This window comes from Coregonus lavaretus (genome assembly GCF_964263955.1).
Source record: "Coregonus lavaretus genome assembly, chromosome: 21".
Taxonomy (NCBI): Eukaryota; Metazoa; Chordata; class Actinopteri; order Salmoniformes; family Salmonidae; genus Coregonus; species Coregonus lavaretus.
The window spans coordinates 46,533,063-46,550,129 of NC_140008.1; the positions used below are offsets into that span (position 1 = coordinate 46,533,063).

Genomic DNA, 17,067 nt, shown 5'->3' on the forward strand with positions numbered 1-17,067 from the left:
TAAGCTAGATATACTGTACCTGTTTTTTTTGCATGGGCTTTGTCTCAATCCACCTATTTGTGGTGGAAGGTGGCAGAGCTACAGCGCAGTTTGTCAGACCATGAAAACGTCTGTAGCGTCCAGTGCTTGACTTGGGTAGGAGCTCACCAGAGCTGAGTACCGGCACCTCAAATATTCTACTGCTTGAGCTTTTGTTCCTCTTATAGAATATTAGCTCAAAAGTATTGTGGCGCTCCTGCCCCTAAATATAAACAGTACCGCCACCAAAAATGAGTACCGGAACCTATTTCAGTCCAAGTCAAGCACTGTGTCCGTCCGAATGGTTTGGGATGCATGACCCCTCTATGGAAAGATGAGACTCTCACGAACATGGTGGTGTTCTCCGTTTTGCTCTACAACCCCCACAAGTGTCACAGGACTCGTCTGAAGTTAATTTGGTACCGGGACAAAAAATGTATGGAAGTGAATGGGGCATTTCCACATTAAAGGTATATGGATAATTCCAAGTAAAATTCAGAGCTTTTTTATATGTCACAGATATAGGACAGACAATTTAAAATATACTTCCTTTAAATGTATTTTTGGACTAACTGTTTTTCCATGTATGACTCTGTTATTCAATGCATTTCTATGGGCTAATAGCAGTAAGGCCAAATTCAATGTTTCATCAAATATATTTTTTATATATTTTCTTGATACCTACAGGGGTCCTAAAATTCAAAATAAAATAGCTAAATGATCCTTGGTATGACCATCTTAAAACAATTACATATGCTAGCTTAGTAGAAACCCAGCCCCATACCTTATTCATGTCTGTTATAAACAGTTGCCGTCTTCTATATTTGTTCAGTTCTGCGGCGAGAAACGCATAACAAAATTACTACAATCACTCCTGTCCTGACTTTGGACAATTCATCACAAATATAGTGTGCTTCCAAACTGTTGTGTAGAGAGATGGGAGAGAGGGAGAGGGAGAGAGAGAGAGAGCTGCAGTTATCTTCCACAAGCCAGAGCTGAGAGACAAAAGAACTCACAAATCATACAGGACAGTAAAATAATGGTGGCAGAGGCATCATCCCTCTCAGAATAGCAGAGGGACCGGGTCCCTGATGTCCCACAGGGACTCAACAGCAAAACCACAACACCTGAAAATAGCCCTTTGTCTGAACAGAGACGAAAAAGGAAGTGAAACATCCCACTACCTCATTTATTCTGTTTCAATGGAAGTCAATTAAATAAGTACACCAGACCCAGCTGCTATCACATTGGTGTCTATGGGAGAGCCACTCCCTTAAGTAGACAGGAATTTATCATTTTCTTCAATGGTAAACGGCCTGAGTGAAATACCTTCATTTATCCACCATATTTGGTCTGAACAGAGTGCCAACAGGTTTCCCACTGTTCTCTTCTGCCTTTCCATTCAGCCAATAACATCATAAAGAGACTGGCATGACCGGCACTCTTAAAGGGGCAATCTACTGTTGCAACAATAACAAAGCATCGTCTCCGCCACTGTTTCAGTAAAAAGCTGATGGATGGGGCTGGAGAAACGCAACCACTCTCAAATTCATAGTCAGAGGTATGGATGCAAGGACTGATCATCCATGATATCAAAAGTATAGTTTTAACCATGTTTTGAGGCTATATAGTGTTTGTTTACATTTACTTTGTTTACAAATATTGCAGTAAAACAAGCTTTTATTTTGGGTTCGACAGTTGAACTAAGCTCATGAGGCATTTATAAGTTATATTCTTCAAGAAACAATGGGTACATATAATTAAGTCCCCAAAAAATGTCTGTAGGAACTGCAGATTGCCCCTTTAAGGCAGTGCAGACTCAAAGGATTTTCATGGAAAGTATAATTAATATACTGGCCAGGGCCAGTTTTTCATTAGTTACAGTGCATTCAGAAAGTATATATGACATTTACATAAGTATTCAGATCCTTTACTCAGTACTTTGTTGAAGCACCATTGGCAGCGATTACAGCCTCAAGTCTTCTTGGGTATGACGCTTGTATTTGGGGAGTTTCTCCCATTCTTCTCTGCAGATCCGCTCAAGCTCTGTCAGGTTGGATGGGGAGCGTCACTGCACAGCTATTTTCAGGTCTCTCCAGAGATGTTAGATCAGGTTCAAGACTGGGCTCTGGCTGGGACACTCAAGGACATTCAGATACTTGTCCCGAAGCCACTCCTGCGTTGTCTTGGTTGTGTGCTTAGGGTCGTTGTCCCCAGTCTGAGGTCCTGAGCGCTCTGGAGCAGGTTTTCATCAAGGATCTCTCTGTACTCTGCTCCGTTCATCTTTCCCTCGATTCTGACAAGTCTCCCAGTCCCTGCCGCTGTAAAACATCCCCACATGCTGCCACAACCATGCTTCACCGTAGGGATGGTGCCAGGTTTCCTCCAGACGTGACACTTGGCATTCAGGCCAAAGAGTTAAATCTTGGTTTCATCAGACCAGATAATCTTGTTTCTCATGGTCTGAGGGTCCTTTAGGTGCCTTTTGGCAAACTCCAAGCAGGCTGTCATGTGCCTTTTATTGAGGAGTGGCTTCCGGCTGGCCATTCTACCATAAAGGCCTGATTGGTGGAGTGCTGCAGAGATGGTTGTCCTTCTGGAAGGTTCTCCCATCACTACAGAGGGACTCTGGAGCTCTGTCAGAGTGACCATCAGGTTCTTGGTCACCTCCCTGACCAAGGCCCTTCTCCCCCGATTGCTCAGTTAGGCCTGGCGGCCAGCTCTAGGAAGAGTCTTGGTGGTTCCAAACTTCTTTCATTTAAGAATGATGGAGGCCACTGTGTTCTTGGGGACCTTCAATGCTGCAGAAATGTGTTGGTAACCTTCCCCAGATCTGTGCCTCGACACAATCCTGTCTCGGAGATCTACGACCAATTCCTTCAACCTCATGGCTTGGTTTTTGCTCTGACATGCACTGTCAACTGTGGGACCTTATATAGACAGCTGTGTGCCTTTCCAAATCATGTCCAATCAATTGAATTTACCACAGGTGGACTCCAATCAAGTTGTAGAAACATCTCAAGGATGATCAATGGAAACAGGATGCTCCTGAGCCCAATTTCGAGTCTCATAGCAAAGGGTCTGAATACTGAAATCTTATGTGAATAAGGTGTAAATAATGGCGCCGGAGGAGATGGCTGCCGTTTTACGGCCCCCTAACCAATTGTGCTATTATGTGTGTTTTTTAGCGTTATTTGTAATTTATTCTGTACATAATGTTTCTGCCACCGTCTCTTCTGACCAAAAAGAGCTTCTGGATATCAGGACAGCAATTACTCACCTCGTATTGGACAAAAAACAATTATTCAATGAGTCGGACGTGAAGGACATTCTACAGACACCCGACAAGGCCCAAATCCCTGTCATTCGCATGAGAAAGAGACAGAGATATTGTGGACGTAGGTCGGGGTGCCTTGTAAGGATCCGACGGCGAGCGAGTACTCTGCCTCTACCATCAGTCCTGTTAGCCAACGTACAATCATTTAAAAACAAAATAGGCGACCTACGATCACGGATATCCTACCAAAAATACATTAAAAACTGTAATATCTTAATGTTTCACAGTCGTGGCTGAATGAAGACATGGATAACATACAGCTGGCGGGATATATGCTACATCGGCAAAATAGAATGGCTGACTCTGGTAAGACAAGGGGTGGCGGTGTATATTTGTCAACAACAGCTGGTGCACGAAATCTAATACTAAGGAAGTCTCAAGGTTTTGCTCGCATGAGGTAGAGCATCTCATGAGCTGTACACCACACTATTTACCAAGAGAGTTTTCATCTATATTTTTGTCGCTGTCTATTTACCACCACAAACCAATTCTGGCACTAAGACTGCGAGTGGCGCAGTGGTCTAATGCACTGCATCGCAGTACAGCTGTGCCACTAGAGATCCTGGTTTGAATCCAGGCTCTGTCGTAGCCGGCCGCGACCGGGAGACCCATGGGGCGGCGCACAATTGGCCCAGCGTCATCCAGGGTAGGGGAGGGGAATGGCCGGCAGGGATGTAGCTCAGTTGGTAGAGCATGGTGTTTGCAATGCCAGGGTTTTGGGTTCAATTCCCAGGGGGGCCAGTATGAAAAATAAAATAATATATGTACTCACTAACTAACTATAAGTCGCTCTGGATAAGAGCGTCTGCTAAATTACGAAAATGTAATGTAAATGACTGCACTCAATAAGCTGTATTAGGCCATAAGCAAACAGGAAAACACTCATCCAGAGGCAGCGCTCCTAGTGGCCGGGGACTTTAATGCAGGGAAACTTAAATCCGTTCTACCTAATTTCTACCAGCATGTTAAATGTGCAACCAGAGGGGAAAAAACCTCTAGACCACCTTTACTCCACACACAGAGACGCGTACAAAGCTCTCCCTCGCCCTCCATTTGACAAATCTGATCATAATTCTATCCTCCTAATTCCTGCTTATAAGCATAAACTAAAGCAGGAAGCACCAGTGACTCGGTTAATAAGGAAGTGGTCAGATGACGCAGATGCTAAACTACAGGACTGTTTTGCTTGCACAGACTGGAATATGTTTCGGGATTCTTCCGATGGCATTGAGGAGTACACCACATCAGTCACTGGCTTCATCAATAAGTGCATCGATGACGTCATCCCCACAGTGACCGTACATACATACCCCAACCAGAAGCCATGGATTACAGGCAAACCCTCACTGAGCTAAAGTGTAGAGCTGCCGATTTCAAGGAGCAGGATTCCTTGACCCAGACGCTTATAAGAAATCTCGCTATGCCCTCCAACGAACCATCAAACAGTAAAAGAGTCAATACAGGACTAAAATTGAATCGTACTACACCGGCTCCGATGCTCGTCGGATGTGGCAGGGCTTGCAAACTATTACAGACTACAAAGGGAAGCACAGCCGCGAGCTGCCCAGTGACCGAGCCTACCAGATGAGCTAAATCACTTCTATGCTCGCTTCGAGGCAAGCAACACTGAAGCATGCATGAGAGCATCAGCTGTTCCGGATAACTATGTGATCACGCTCTCCGTAGCCGATGTGAGTAAGACTTTTAAGCAGGTGAACATTCACAAGGCCGCAGGGCCAGACAGATTACCAGGACGTGTACTCCGAGCATGCGCTGACCAACTGGCAAGTGTCTTCACTGACATTTTCAACATGTCCCTGACTGAGTCTGTAATACCAACATGTTTCAAGCAGACCACCATAGTCCCTGTGCCCAAGAACACTAAGATAACCTGCCTAAATGACTACCAACCCGTAGCACTCACGTCTGTAGCCATGAAGTGCTTTGAAAGGCTGGTCATGGCTCACATCAACACCATTATCTCAGAAACTCTAGACCCACCACAATTTGCATACCGCCCCAACAGATCCACAGATCATGCAATCTCTATTGCACTCCACACTGCCCTTACCCACCTGGACAAGAGGAACACCTACGTGAGACTGCTATTAATTGACTACAGCTCAGCGTTCAACACCATAGTGCCCTCAAAGCTCATCACTAAGCTAAGGACCCTGGGACTAAACGCCTCCCTCTGCAACTGGATCCTTGACTTCCTGACGGCCAACCCCCAGGTGGTAAGGGGAGGTAATAACACATCTGCCACTCTGATCCTCAACACGGGGGCCTTCCTCAGTCCCCTCCTGTACTCCCTGTTCAACCATGATTGCATGGCCAGGCACGACTCCAACACCATCATTAAGTTTGCCGACGACACAACAGTGGTAGGCCTGATCACTGACAACGATGAGACAGCCTATAGGGAGGAGGTCAGAGACCTGGCCGTGTGGTGCCAGGAAAACAACCTCTCCCTGAACATGATCAAGACAAAGGAGATGATTGTGGACTACAGGAAAAAAAAGAGTACTCATCGACGGGGCTGTAGTGGAACAGGTTGAGAGCTTCAAGTTCCTTGTTGTCCACATCATCACCAAACTATCATGGTCCAAACACACCAAGACAGTCGTGAAGAGGGCACGACAAAGCCTATTACCCTCAGAAGACTGAAAAGATTTGGCATGGGTCCTCAGATCCTCAAAAAGTTATTCAGCTGCACTATCGAGAGCATCCTGACTGGTTGCATTACCGCCTGGTATGGCAGCGGCTCGACCTCCGACCGCAAGGCACTACAGAGGGTAGTGTGTACGGCCCCGTACATCACTGGGGCCAAGCTTCCTGCCATCCAGGACCTCTATACCAGGCGGTGTCAGAGGAAGGCCCTAAAAATTGTCAAAGACTCCAGCCACTGTTCTCTCTGCTACTGCATGGCAAGCGGTACCGGAGCACCAAGTCTAGGTCCAAAAGGCTTCTTAACAGCTTCTACCCCCAAGCCATAAGACTCCTGAACAGCTAATCATAGCTACCTGGACTATTTCCATTGTTGGTTAAGGGCTTGTAAGTAAGCCTTTCAATGTAAGGTCTACTACACCTGTTGTATTCGGCGCATGTGGCAAATACATTTTGATTTTATATTTGTAATACATATGTTTTAATTTTTCATTATGGGGTATTGTGTGTAGATTGAGGATTTTTATTTATTTAATCCATTTTAGAATAAGGCTGTAAAGTAACAAAATTTGTTAAAAGTCAAGGGTTCTGAATACTTTATGAATGCACTGTATATATCTGGATTTCACCTATCAGATAGGATTAAATGCATAAAAATAGAATGAATAGAACAGACAAATCATTGACTTCAATGGGGACTCTCGTTATATTAATTATATTTCTATGCATTTAATCCTATCCGATAGCTGAAATCCGGACAGATAACTTTTGAAAAACTGGGCCCAGGGCATTACAAGAAACAAAACGTGCCCTTGTGCAAATTAAGTTAAACTTCCAGGATATTTAGGAACTTAAAAAAATTAATTATGAGGAAAAGAAAAAGCCACATCCTTTTAAATAAACCATTACATTCCATAGTGTACTAATCACATTATCGACACATCCAGTTTGATAGTTACCGTCTCACTTGAAAGTAAAGGTGATAATGCTGGGAAATATGAGATGATGATAATGTAGTGTTCATGTGACCCCAGTAATTGCCTCTGTCACACCTACAGCTATTGTATGCAGTAATGATGTGCCTATGAATCTGAGTTATGTTGTTAGCACTGAGCGGCTTGTCCTAGTAGGAAGTCCACTGTGTGTAGCTCACCCTGCACTATCAAGCTCAAACATAAATATCACTGTCATTTCTACCTCTGATAAGCCTCCAAGTAAAGCAATAAAAACAATCAAGAATCCCAGAAAAGTGCTAGAAATAGCCCACATTAACATATGTAGCCTAAGGAACAAGGTTCATGAAATCAATAACTTGCTAGTAACAGATAACATTCATATACTGACTATCTCTGAAACTCATTTAGTTAATACCTTTGATGATACAGTGGTAGCAATACATGGTTTCAACATCTTCAGAAGAGACAGGAATGCCAATGGTGGAGGTGTTGCCATTTTTGTTCAGTCATATTCCTGTAAAGTTTAGAGAGGATCTCATGTTAAATGCTGTTGAAGTAATATGGCTACAAGTTCACCTGCCTCACCTAAAGCCCATTCTTGTGGGAAGCTGCTATAGACCACCAAGTGCTAACAGTCAGTATCTGGATAATGTATGTGATATCAACAGAGAGGTGGTATATTTTCTGGGTGACCTAAATATTGACTGGCTTTCATCAAGCTGCCCACTCAAGAAAAAGCTTCAAACTGTAACCAGTGCCTGCAACCTGGTTCAGGTTATCAGTCAACCTACCAGGGTATTTACAAACAGCACATGAATTAAATTATACATATGTATTGATCACATCTTTACTAATGCTGCAGAAATCTGCTCTAGAGCAGTACCAAATCCATTGGATGTAGTGATCATAATATAGTAGTAATATCTAGGAAAACCAAAGTTCCAAAGGCTGGGCCTAATATAGTGTATAAGAGGTCATTCAATAACTTTTGTGGTGATTCCTATGTTGAAAACGTAAAGAATATTTGCTGGTCTGTGGTTTGTAATGAGGCGCAACCCGACGCTGCACTTGACACATTTCTGAAATTGCTTACTCCAGTTACTAATAAGAATGCACCATAAAGAAAATGACTGTAAAAGCTTACCGATCACTGCACCTGTACACAGCCCATCTATAATTAGCCCACTCAACTACCTCATCCCCATATTATTATTTATTTTGCTCATTTGTACCACAGTATCTCTATTTGCACATCATCTTCTGCACATCTATCACTCCAGTGTTAATACTAAATTGTAATTATTTTGCACTATGGCCTATTTATTGCCATACCTCCATAACTTACTACATTTGCACACACTGTATATAGATTTTCTATTGTGTTATTGACTGTACGTTTTGTTTATCCCATATGTAACTCTGTGTTGTTGTTTTTATCACACTGCTTTGCTTTATCTTGGCCAGGTCGCAGTTGTAAATGAGAACTTGTTCTCAACTGGCTTACCTGGTTAAATAAAGGTGAAATAAATAAATAAATAAAAATAAACAGACCAAATTATGAAAGACAAGCATTGTACTTTAGAATTCCGTAAAGTGAGTATGGAAGAGCTGAAAAAAGTATTATTGTCTATCAACAATGACAAGCCACCTGGGTCTGACAACTTGGATGGGAAATTACTGAGGGTGATAGTTGACGATATTGCCACTCCTATTTGCCATCTCTTCAATCTAAGCCTACAAGAAAGTGTGTGCCCTCAGGCCTGGAGGGAAGCAAAAGTCATTCCGCTACCCAAGAATAGAAAAGCACCCTTTACCTGCTCAAACAGCCAACCAATCAGCATGGTCCCAACCCTTAGTAAACTTTTGAGAAAGAATGGTGTTTGACCAGATACAATGCTATTTCACAGTAAACAAATTAACAACAGATTTTCAGCACGCTTATAGGAAAGGGCATTCAACATGTACGGCACTTGCACAAATGGCTGAGAGAAATGTATGATAAAAAGATTGTGGGAGCTGTTTTGTTAGACTTCAGTGCAGCTTTTGACATTATCGATCATAATCTGCTGCTGGAAAAACAAGTGTTATGGCTTTACACCCCCTGCTATATTGTGGATCAAGAGTTACCTGTTTAACAGAACACAGAGGGTGTTCTTTAATGGAAGCTTCTCCAACATAATCCAGGTAGAGTCACGCATTCCCTAGGGCAGCTGTCTGGGCCCCTTACTTTTTTCAATCTTTACTAATGACCTGCAACTGGCTCTGAGTAAAGCCTGTGTGTCTATGTATGCTGATGGCTCAACACTATACACGTCAGCTACCACAGCAAGTGAAATCACTGCAACACTTAACAAAGAGCTGCAGTCAGTTTCAGAATGGGTGGCAAGAAATAAGTTAGTCCTAAATATTTATACAACTAAAAGCATTTTATTTGGGACAAATCATTCACTAAACCCTAAACCTCTACTAAATATTTTAATGAATAATGTCGAAATTTAGAAAGTTGAGGAGTCTAAACTGCTTGGAGTAACACACATGATAAAATATGCACTATACACACACGTACACATAGATATGTGGTAGTAGAGTAGGGGCGTGAGGGCACACACTTAATGTGTTGTGAAATCTGTTGTGAAAGGTAATGCAATGTTTTTAATTGCATATAACTGCCTTAATTTTGCTGGACCCCAGGAAGAGTAGCTGCTGCCTTTGCAGAAGCTAATGGGGATCCATAATAAATACAAATACAAATACAAATACAAAATCCATATGTAAGAAAGATTGTCACTTTCAAGCAACGACAAAGAAAACAAACAAACCCACACATTGTTTTATTAAGACATGTTTTATTACAAAAATGCAGATTTCTCTAAGAAAGCAGTTTCATGTGTCCACAGGTCTCAGTGAATAAAATACAATGGTTCAAAAACCATCATCCTTGCTGTGTGCTGCTACAAACGTCATCATTAGACAGCAAGCGGTAGATAAATGTTACACCAACACACATTTGATGGAAAATAATTTCCCCTTCAAGTATGCTACTATCCAAAGTGACTCGTGTAATTGGCAGTACACATTATCCTGGTTATTTACACATTACAGATCATCATACATGTGTGTTGAAACACACTCAAGGAAATAAAACATAACTTCTATATAACTTTCAGTTAGTAATGCCCCTCCACACATCCGCACAGCATGAGTGGCTCTCTTGTTTAAGTAAGACAAGACGATTCAAATTCAAGCTGTCCAGTACAGCTAGAGGACATGTAAGACTTTAAGAATGGTAAGTGCTCTCAGACCAGTGACAGTTTTACAAAATATATTTTATATTTGAGATTCTTCAAATAGCCACCCTTTGCCTTGATGACAGCTTTGCACACTCTTTGCATTCTCTCAACCAGCTTCACCTGGAATGCTTTTCCAACAGTCTTTAAGGAGTTCCCACATATGCTGAGCATTTGTTGGCTGCTTGTCCTTCACTCTGCGGTCCGACTCATCCCAAACCATCTCAGTTTGGTTGAGGTCGGGGGATTGTGGAGGCCAGGTCATCTGATGCAGCACTCCACCACTCTCCTTCTTGGTAAAATAGCCCTTGCACAGCTTGGAGGTATGTTGGGTCATTGTCCTGTTTAAAAACAAATGATAGTCCCACTGAGCTCAAACCAGATGCGATGGCGTATCGCTGCAAAATGCTGTCGAAGCCATGCTGGTTAAGTGTACCTTGAATTCTAAATAAATCACAGACAGTGTCACCAGCAAAGCACCCCCACAGCATAACACCTCCTCCTCCATGCTTTATGGTGGGAAATACACATGCAGAGATCATCCGTTCACCCACACAGCATCTCACAAAGACACGGTGGTTGGAACCAAAAATCTCAAATTTGGACTCTAGACCAAATTTCCACCGGTCTAATGTCCATTGCTCGTGTTTCTTGACCCAAGCAAGTCTCTTCTTCTTATTGGTGTCCTTTAGTAGTGGTTTCTTTGCAGCAATTTGACCATGAAGGCCTGATTCACAGTCTCCTCTGAACAGTTGTGTTAAACAAGTATTACAAAACAAATCTCAAAAAGGGGTCAAATTGATTGGCACCGCTGTTTTCGATACCTTTCAATACCTCACCTTGCGAGGATAAATGGCACTGAGACTTTTTCTAAAATGTTTTATGAGATTGGAGAACACATTGGGAAGGATCTTTGACCATTCCTCCATACCGAATCTTTTCAGATCCTTGATATCCTTCGTCTGCGATTATGGACTGCCCTCTTCAATTCAAACCACAGGGGTTCAAGTCCGGAGACTGATTTCTTTGTGGATGTAGATGTGTGCTTGGGGTTATTGTCTCGCTGGAAGATCCACTTGCGGCCAAGTGGCAGCCTCCTGGCAGAGGCAACCAGGTTTTTGGCTAAAATGTCTTGGTAGATTTCATGATGCCGTTGACCTTAACAAGGGCCCCAGGACCAGTGGAAGCAAAATAGCCACATAACAGGCCCACTGCATTCTTCAGGTTAAGGCTGAATGAAATGTGGGGAAACCATGTTATGATTTAGGACCTGCTGCTAATGAAATGTCAGATACAATCACACCAAACCTAATGGTTGACTTTGAAATGAAAGTTTGGGGCTTCAACCAATCAATCAATCAATCAATCAATACTGACCAATACTTACATTTGTAAGATACTGGCTTGTTTAAAAATAACTTCAATGGTTTAAAGCTTTACATTACATCAAGCTTTGAAATCCTTCTGTGTCTGCACTACCTCTAATCTGAACATTCTGTGGTCCCCTTCCATATTGTCAGTATGTATGAAATGGTCCACATAACGAGGAAGAGGTTAGGATGGGATGCCATGAGTGGTCTACTGCAGGCAGTGTCTGGATGGGGAGTTCACTATCCCCAGAGGGGGAAGCAGACACGTGGATCTGATGCCTCCGTCTTGGAGCATACCCCTACTGTCCCCCATGGCTGCTGCTGACTACAGCAGTAAGGGGTGATAGTAAGGGGTGATAGGGGTAGACCAGTGCCACACTATCCCTAGTCGGTCATTTAGAATGGTATGGCTCTAACTTAAAATCATCTTCTCTACACAACAAGATTAGTTGCATTTATTGAGTGTGTAAGCAACCAGACAATTGAAGCAGTTAGAAGTCATTGAACCTCTAAGAACAGATATGATTGTGGTATATGATGACAGTATAAATTAGAGAATGAATCTATGGCAGTAGGTGCATTTCTCAATTATCATCATTTTCTAAAACGAAGTAAAACATAGTTTACAGTGTGAATAAAAAATAAAACAAATGAAAAGCTCGTCTCCCACCACTGGACCAAACCAAGTCATCTTCACAAAAGGGAGCAATGTCAATTACACTGAACAAAAATACAAACGCAACATGTAAAGTGTTGGTCCCATGTTTCATGAACTGAAAAAAAAAAGATCCCAGAAAATTTCCATACACACAAAAAGCTTATTTCTCTCAAACTTCGTGCACAAATTTGTTTACATCCCTGTTTGTGAGCATTTCCCCTTTGCCAAGATAATCCATCCACCTGACACGTTTGGCATATCAAGAAGCTGATTAAACAGCATGATCATTACACAGGTGCACGTTGTGCTGGTGACAATAAAAGGCCACTCTAAAGATCATCAAGGACAACAACCACCCGAGCCACTGCCTGTTCACCCCGCTATCATCCAGAAGGAGAGGTCAGTACAGGTGCATCAAAGCTGGGTCAGAAAGACTGAAAAACAGCTTCTATTTCAAGGCCATCAGACTGTTAAATAGCCTTCACTAGCACAGTAGAGGCTGCTGCCTATATAAATAGATTAGAAATCACTGGCCACTTTAATAAATGGAACACTAGTCACTTTAATAATGTTTACATATCTTGCTTTACTCATCTCATATGTACAGTTGAAGTCTGAAGTTTACATACACTTAGGTTGGAGTCATTAAAACTCGTTTTTCAACCACTACACAAATTTATTGTTAACAAACTATAGTTTTGGCAAGTCGGTTAGGACACTACTGTGCATGACACAAGTAATCTTTCCAACAATTGTTTAAAGACAGATTATTTCACTGTATCACAATTCCAGTGGGTCAGAAGTTTACATACACTAAGTTGACTGTGCCTTTAAACAGCGTGGAAAATTCCAGAAAATTATGTAATGGCTTTAGAAGCTTCTGATAGGCTAATTGACATCATTTGAGTCAATTGGTGGTGTATCTGTGGATGTATTTCAAGGCCTACCTTCAAACTCAGTGCCTCTTTGCTTGACATCATTGGAAAATCAAAAGAAATCAGCCAAGACCTCAGAAAAAAAAGAACACCATCCCAACCGTGAAGCACGGGGGTGGCAGCATCATGCTGTGGGGGTGCTTTGCTCCAGGAGGGACTGGTGCACTTCACAAAATAGATGGCATCATGAGGAAGGAAAATTATGTGGATATATTGAGCAACATCTCAAGACATCAGTCAGGAAGTTAAAGCTTGTTCGCAAATGGGTCTTCCAAATGGACAATGACCGCAAGCATACTTCAAAAGTTGTTGCAAAATGGCTTAAGGACAACAAAGTCAAGTTATTGGAGTGGCCATCACAAAGCCCTGACCTCAATCCTATAGAACATTTGTGGGCAGAACTGAAAAAGCGTGTGCAAGCAAGGAGGCCTACAAACCTGACTCAGTTACACCAGCTCTGTCAGGAGGAATGGCCCAAAATTCTCCCAACTTATTGTGGGAAGCTTGTGGAAGGCTACCCGAAACGTTTGACCCAAGTTAAACAATTGAAAGGCAATGCTACCAAATACTAATTGAGTGTATGTAAACTTCTGACCCACTGGGAATGTGATGAAAGAAATAAAAGCTGAAATAAATCATTCTCTCTTCTATTATTCTGACATTTCACATTGTTAAAATAAAGTGGTGATCCTAACTGACCTAAAACAGGGAATTTTTACTAGGATTAAATGTCAGGAATTGTGAAAAACTGAGTTTAAATGTATTTGGCTAATGTGTGTGTAAACTTCCGACTTCAACTGTATCTTAGTCTATGCCGCTCTGACATTGCTAGTCCATATATTTATTGATATATTCTTAATTCCATTGCTTTACTTAGATATGTGTGTATTGGTTATATGTTGTGAAATTGTTAGACTTGTTAGATATGGCTGTACTGTCAGAGCTAGAAACACAAGCATTTCGCTACACCCGCAATAACATCTGCTAAACACGTGTATGTGACCAATAAAATTGGATTTGATTTGATCAAATGTGCAGTTTTGTCACACAACACAATGCCACAGATGTCTCAAGTTTTGAGGGAGCGTGCAATTGGCATGCTGACTGCAGAAATGTCCACCAGAGCGGTTGCCAGATTATTTATTGTTCATTTCTCTACTATAAGCCGCCTCCAACATCGTTTTAGAGAATTTGGCAGTACGTCCAACCAGCCTCACAACCATAGACCACGTGTATGGCGTCGTGTGGGCGAGCGGTTAGCTGATGTCAACGTTGTGAACAGAGTGCCCCTTGGTGGCAGTGGGGTTATGGTATGGGTAGGCATAAGCTACGGACAACGAACACAATTGCATTTTATCGATGGCAATTTGAATGCACAGAAATACCGTGACGAGATCCTGAGGCCCATTGTGAGGCCCATTTTTTTTAAAGGTACACTATATATACAAAAGCATGTGGACACCCCTTCAAATTAGTGGATTCGGCTATTTCAGCCACACCCGTTGCTGACAGGTGTATAAAATCGCGTACACAGCCATGTAATCTCAATAGACAAACATTGGCAGTAGAATGGCCTTACTGAAGAGCTCAGTGACATTCAACGTGGCACCGTCATAGGATGCCACCTTTCCAACAAGTCAGTTTGTAAACTTTCTGCCCTGCTAGAGCTGGCCCTGTCAACTGTAAGTGCTGTTATTGTGAAGTGGAAACGTCTAGGAGCAACAACAGCTCAGCCGCGAAGTGGTAGGCCACACAACACAAGCTCACAGAACGGGACCACCGAGTGCTGAAGCACAGTTTGTAAAGATCGTCTGTCCTCGGTTGCAATGCTCACTACCGACTTCCAAACTGCCTCTGGAAGCAACATCAGCACAATAATTGTTTGTCAGGAGCTTCATGAAATGGGTTTCCATGGCCGAGCAGCCACACACAAGCCTAAGATCACCATGCGCAATGCCAAGCGTCGGCTGGAGTGGTGTAAAGCTCGCTGCCATTGGACTCTGGAGCAGTGTAGTGATGAATCATGCTTCTCTGGAGTGATGAATCACGCTTCACCATCTGGCAGTCCGATGGATGAATCTGGGTTTGGCGGATGCCAGGAGAACGCTACCTGCCCCAATGCATAGTGCCAACTGTAAAGTTTGGTTGATGAGGAATAATGGTCTGGGGCTGTTTTTCATGGTTCGGGCTAGGCCCCTTAGTTCCAGTGAAGGGAAATCTTAATGCTACAGCATACAATGACATTCTAGATGATTCTGTGCTTCCAACTTTGAGGCAACAGTTTGATGAAGGTCCTTTCCTGTTTCAGCATGACAATGTCCCCATGCACAAAGCGAGGTCCATACAGAAATGGTTTGTCGAGATCGGTGTGGAAGAACTTGACTGGCCTGCACAGAGCCCTGACCTCAAACCCATCGAAAACCTTTGGGATGAATTGGAATTCCAACTGCGAGCCAGGCCTAATTGCCCAACATCAGTGCCCGACCTCACTAATGCTCTTGTGGCTGAATGGAAGCAAGTTCACGCAGCAATGTACCAACATCTAGTAGAAAGCCTTCCCGGAAGAGTAGAGGCTGTTACAGCAGCAAAGGGGGGACCAACTCATATTAATGCCTATGATTTTGGAATGAGATGTTCGACGAGCAGGTGTCCACATGCTTTTGGTCATGTAGTGTATCTTTGACCAACAGATGCATATCTGTATTCCCAGTCCTGTGAAATCCATAGATTAGGGCCTAATGAATTTATTTCAATTGACTGATTTCCTCATATGAACTGTAACTCTGTAAAATCTTAGAAATTGTTGCATGTTGCGTTCATATTTTTTGTTCAGTCTTTTCTAATAAGAAACACATGATTAAGAAAAAAAAAATACATAAAAAGTAACCCTTCATACTTATAACTTAATTCGTGGCTCAATCATAAGTCCAAACCATCACAGTCCTGGTTCATATGTATCGTTAGCCTGTAAAATAAGTATTTACACAGTGCAAAATAAAAACATCTGGCTGAGTCAACACACAGGCCAGCGAGCAATGTCATCATCATCAGTTCATCCCTCCCTGTGGCTCCACTGCTTCCAAAAGGTGCAAATTTTTTCAGGAGAGACAGACTACATCACGAGACCGTTTCAGTGACTGTCTCCTACCACTCCCTTCACACACACTGCAGTCTCTCTCTGTTCATTCATTCCCTTCTTTCTTGCCACTCTTCGTCCTGCTCTCTGTGGGAAAGTCTTTGAAATGGTCCAGAACGTCAAGTGAAGTCTTCATGTTTAGAATAACCTGTTATATTAATCACAGTTGTCTTTCTTCACTTCTTCATAATCAACATCTGACGTTGAATAAAAAAAAAGATTAAAAACAGTTATTGGCATTAGATTTAGGGGACCATGATAAAATATATTCTTAAAAGAAATAATTGTTCAAATGACCTCTTTAAAAGGAAATGTTTTGTCCCAGTTCCTAGAGCTCGGACGTCACAGGTGATGACATCACAGGCCTCCCTTTGGTCCCTGCCCGCTGTGCTCCACAGCAGCTGAGAGAGGTGTCCCCTCTTTCTGGAGGACTTAGAAAAATATGACATCCTCCTTGTTCAGGTCCTCAGTGATCCTGTATGGAGGGGGCTGGCTGTGGCTGAGGCCGTGGACAGGGGCCTGGGCTGAAGAGGGGTTGGGGCTCTGGGTATGGAGGCGGTTAGGAGCCTGGGGCTGGGTGTGGAGGGGATTGGAGGTCTGGCTGGGGGGCTTCTGTAGGCAGACCAGGTGGGTGGAGGAGGGCTGGTTCTCTGGCCCACTGTCTGGATGGATCACTGAATCTGTGGGGAAGAAAGCCAGAGAT

The 17,067-nt window shown here is 42.8% G+C and overlaps 1 protein-coding gene across 1 annotated transcript in view; it reads right to left on the minus strand.

Annotated features, from left to right (window-relative positions):
- Positions 1-12,074: 12,074 nt before the first annotated feature.
- Positions 12,075-17,067, minus strand: part of LOC311149015 (rho guanine nucleotide exchange factor 18-like) — a gene marked incomplete at its 5' end in the record, with an annotated part of 145,648 nt that continues 140,655 nt past the window's right edge. Inside the window, one exon of the mRNA XM_084186086.1 lies at positions 12,075-17,044. Coding sequence (XP_084042212.1) covers positions 16,797-17,044 — 248 coding nt within the window. The 3' untranslated portion in view covers positions 12,075-16,796. The remainder of the gene's footprint in view (positions 17,045-17,067) is intronic.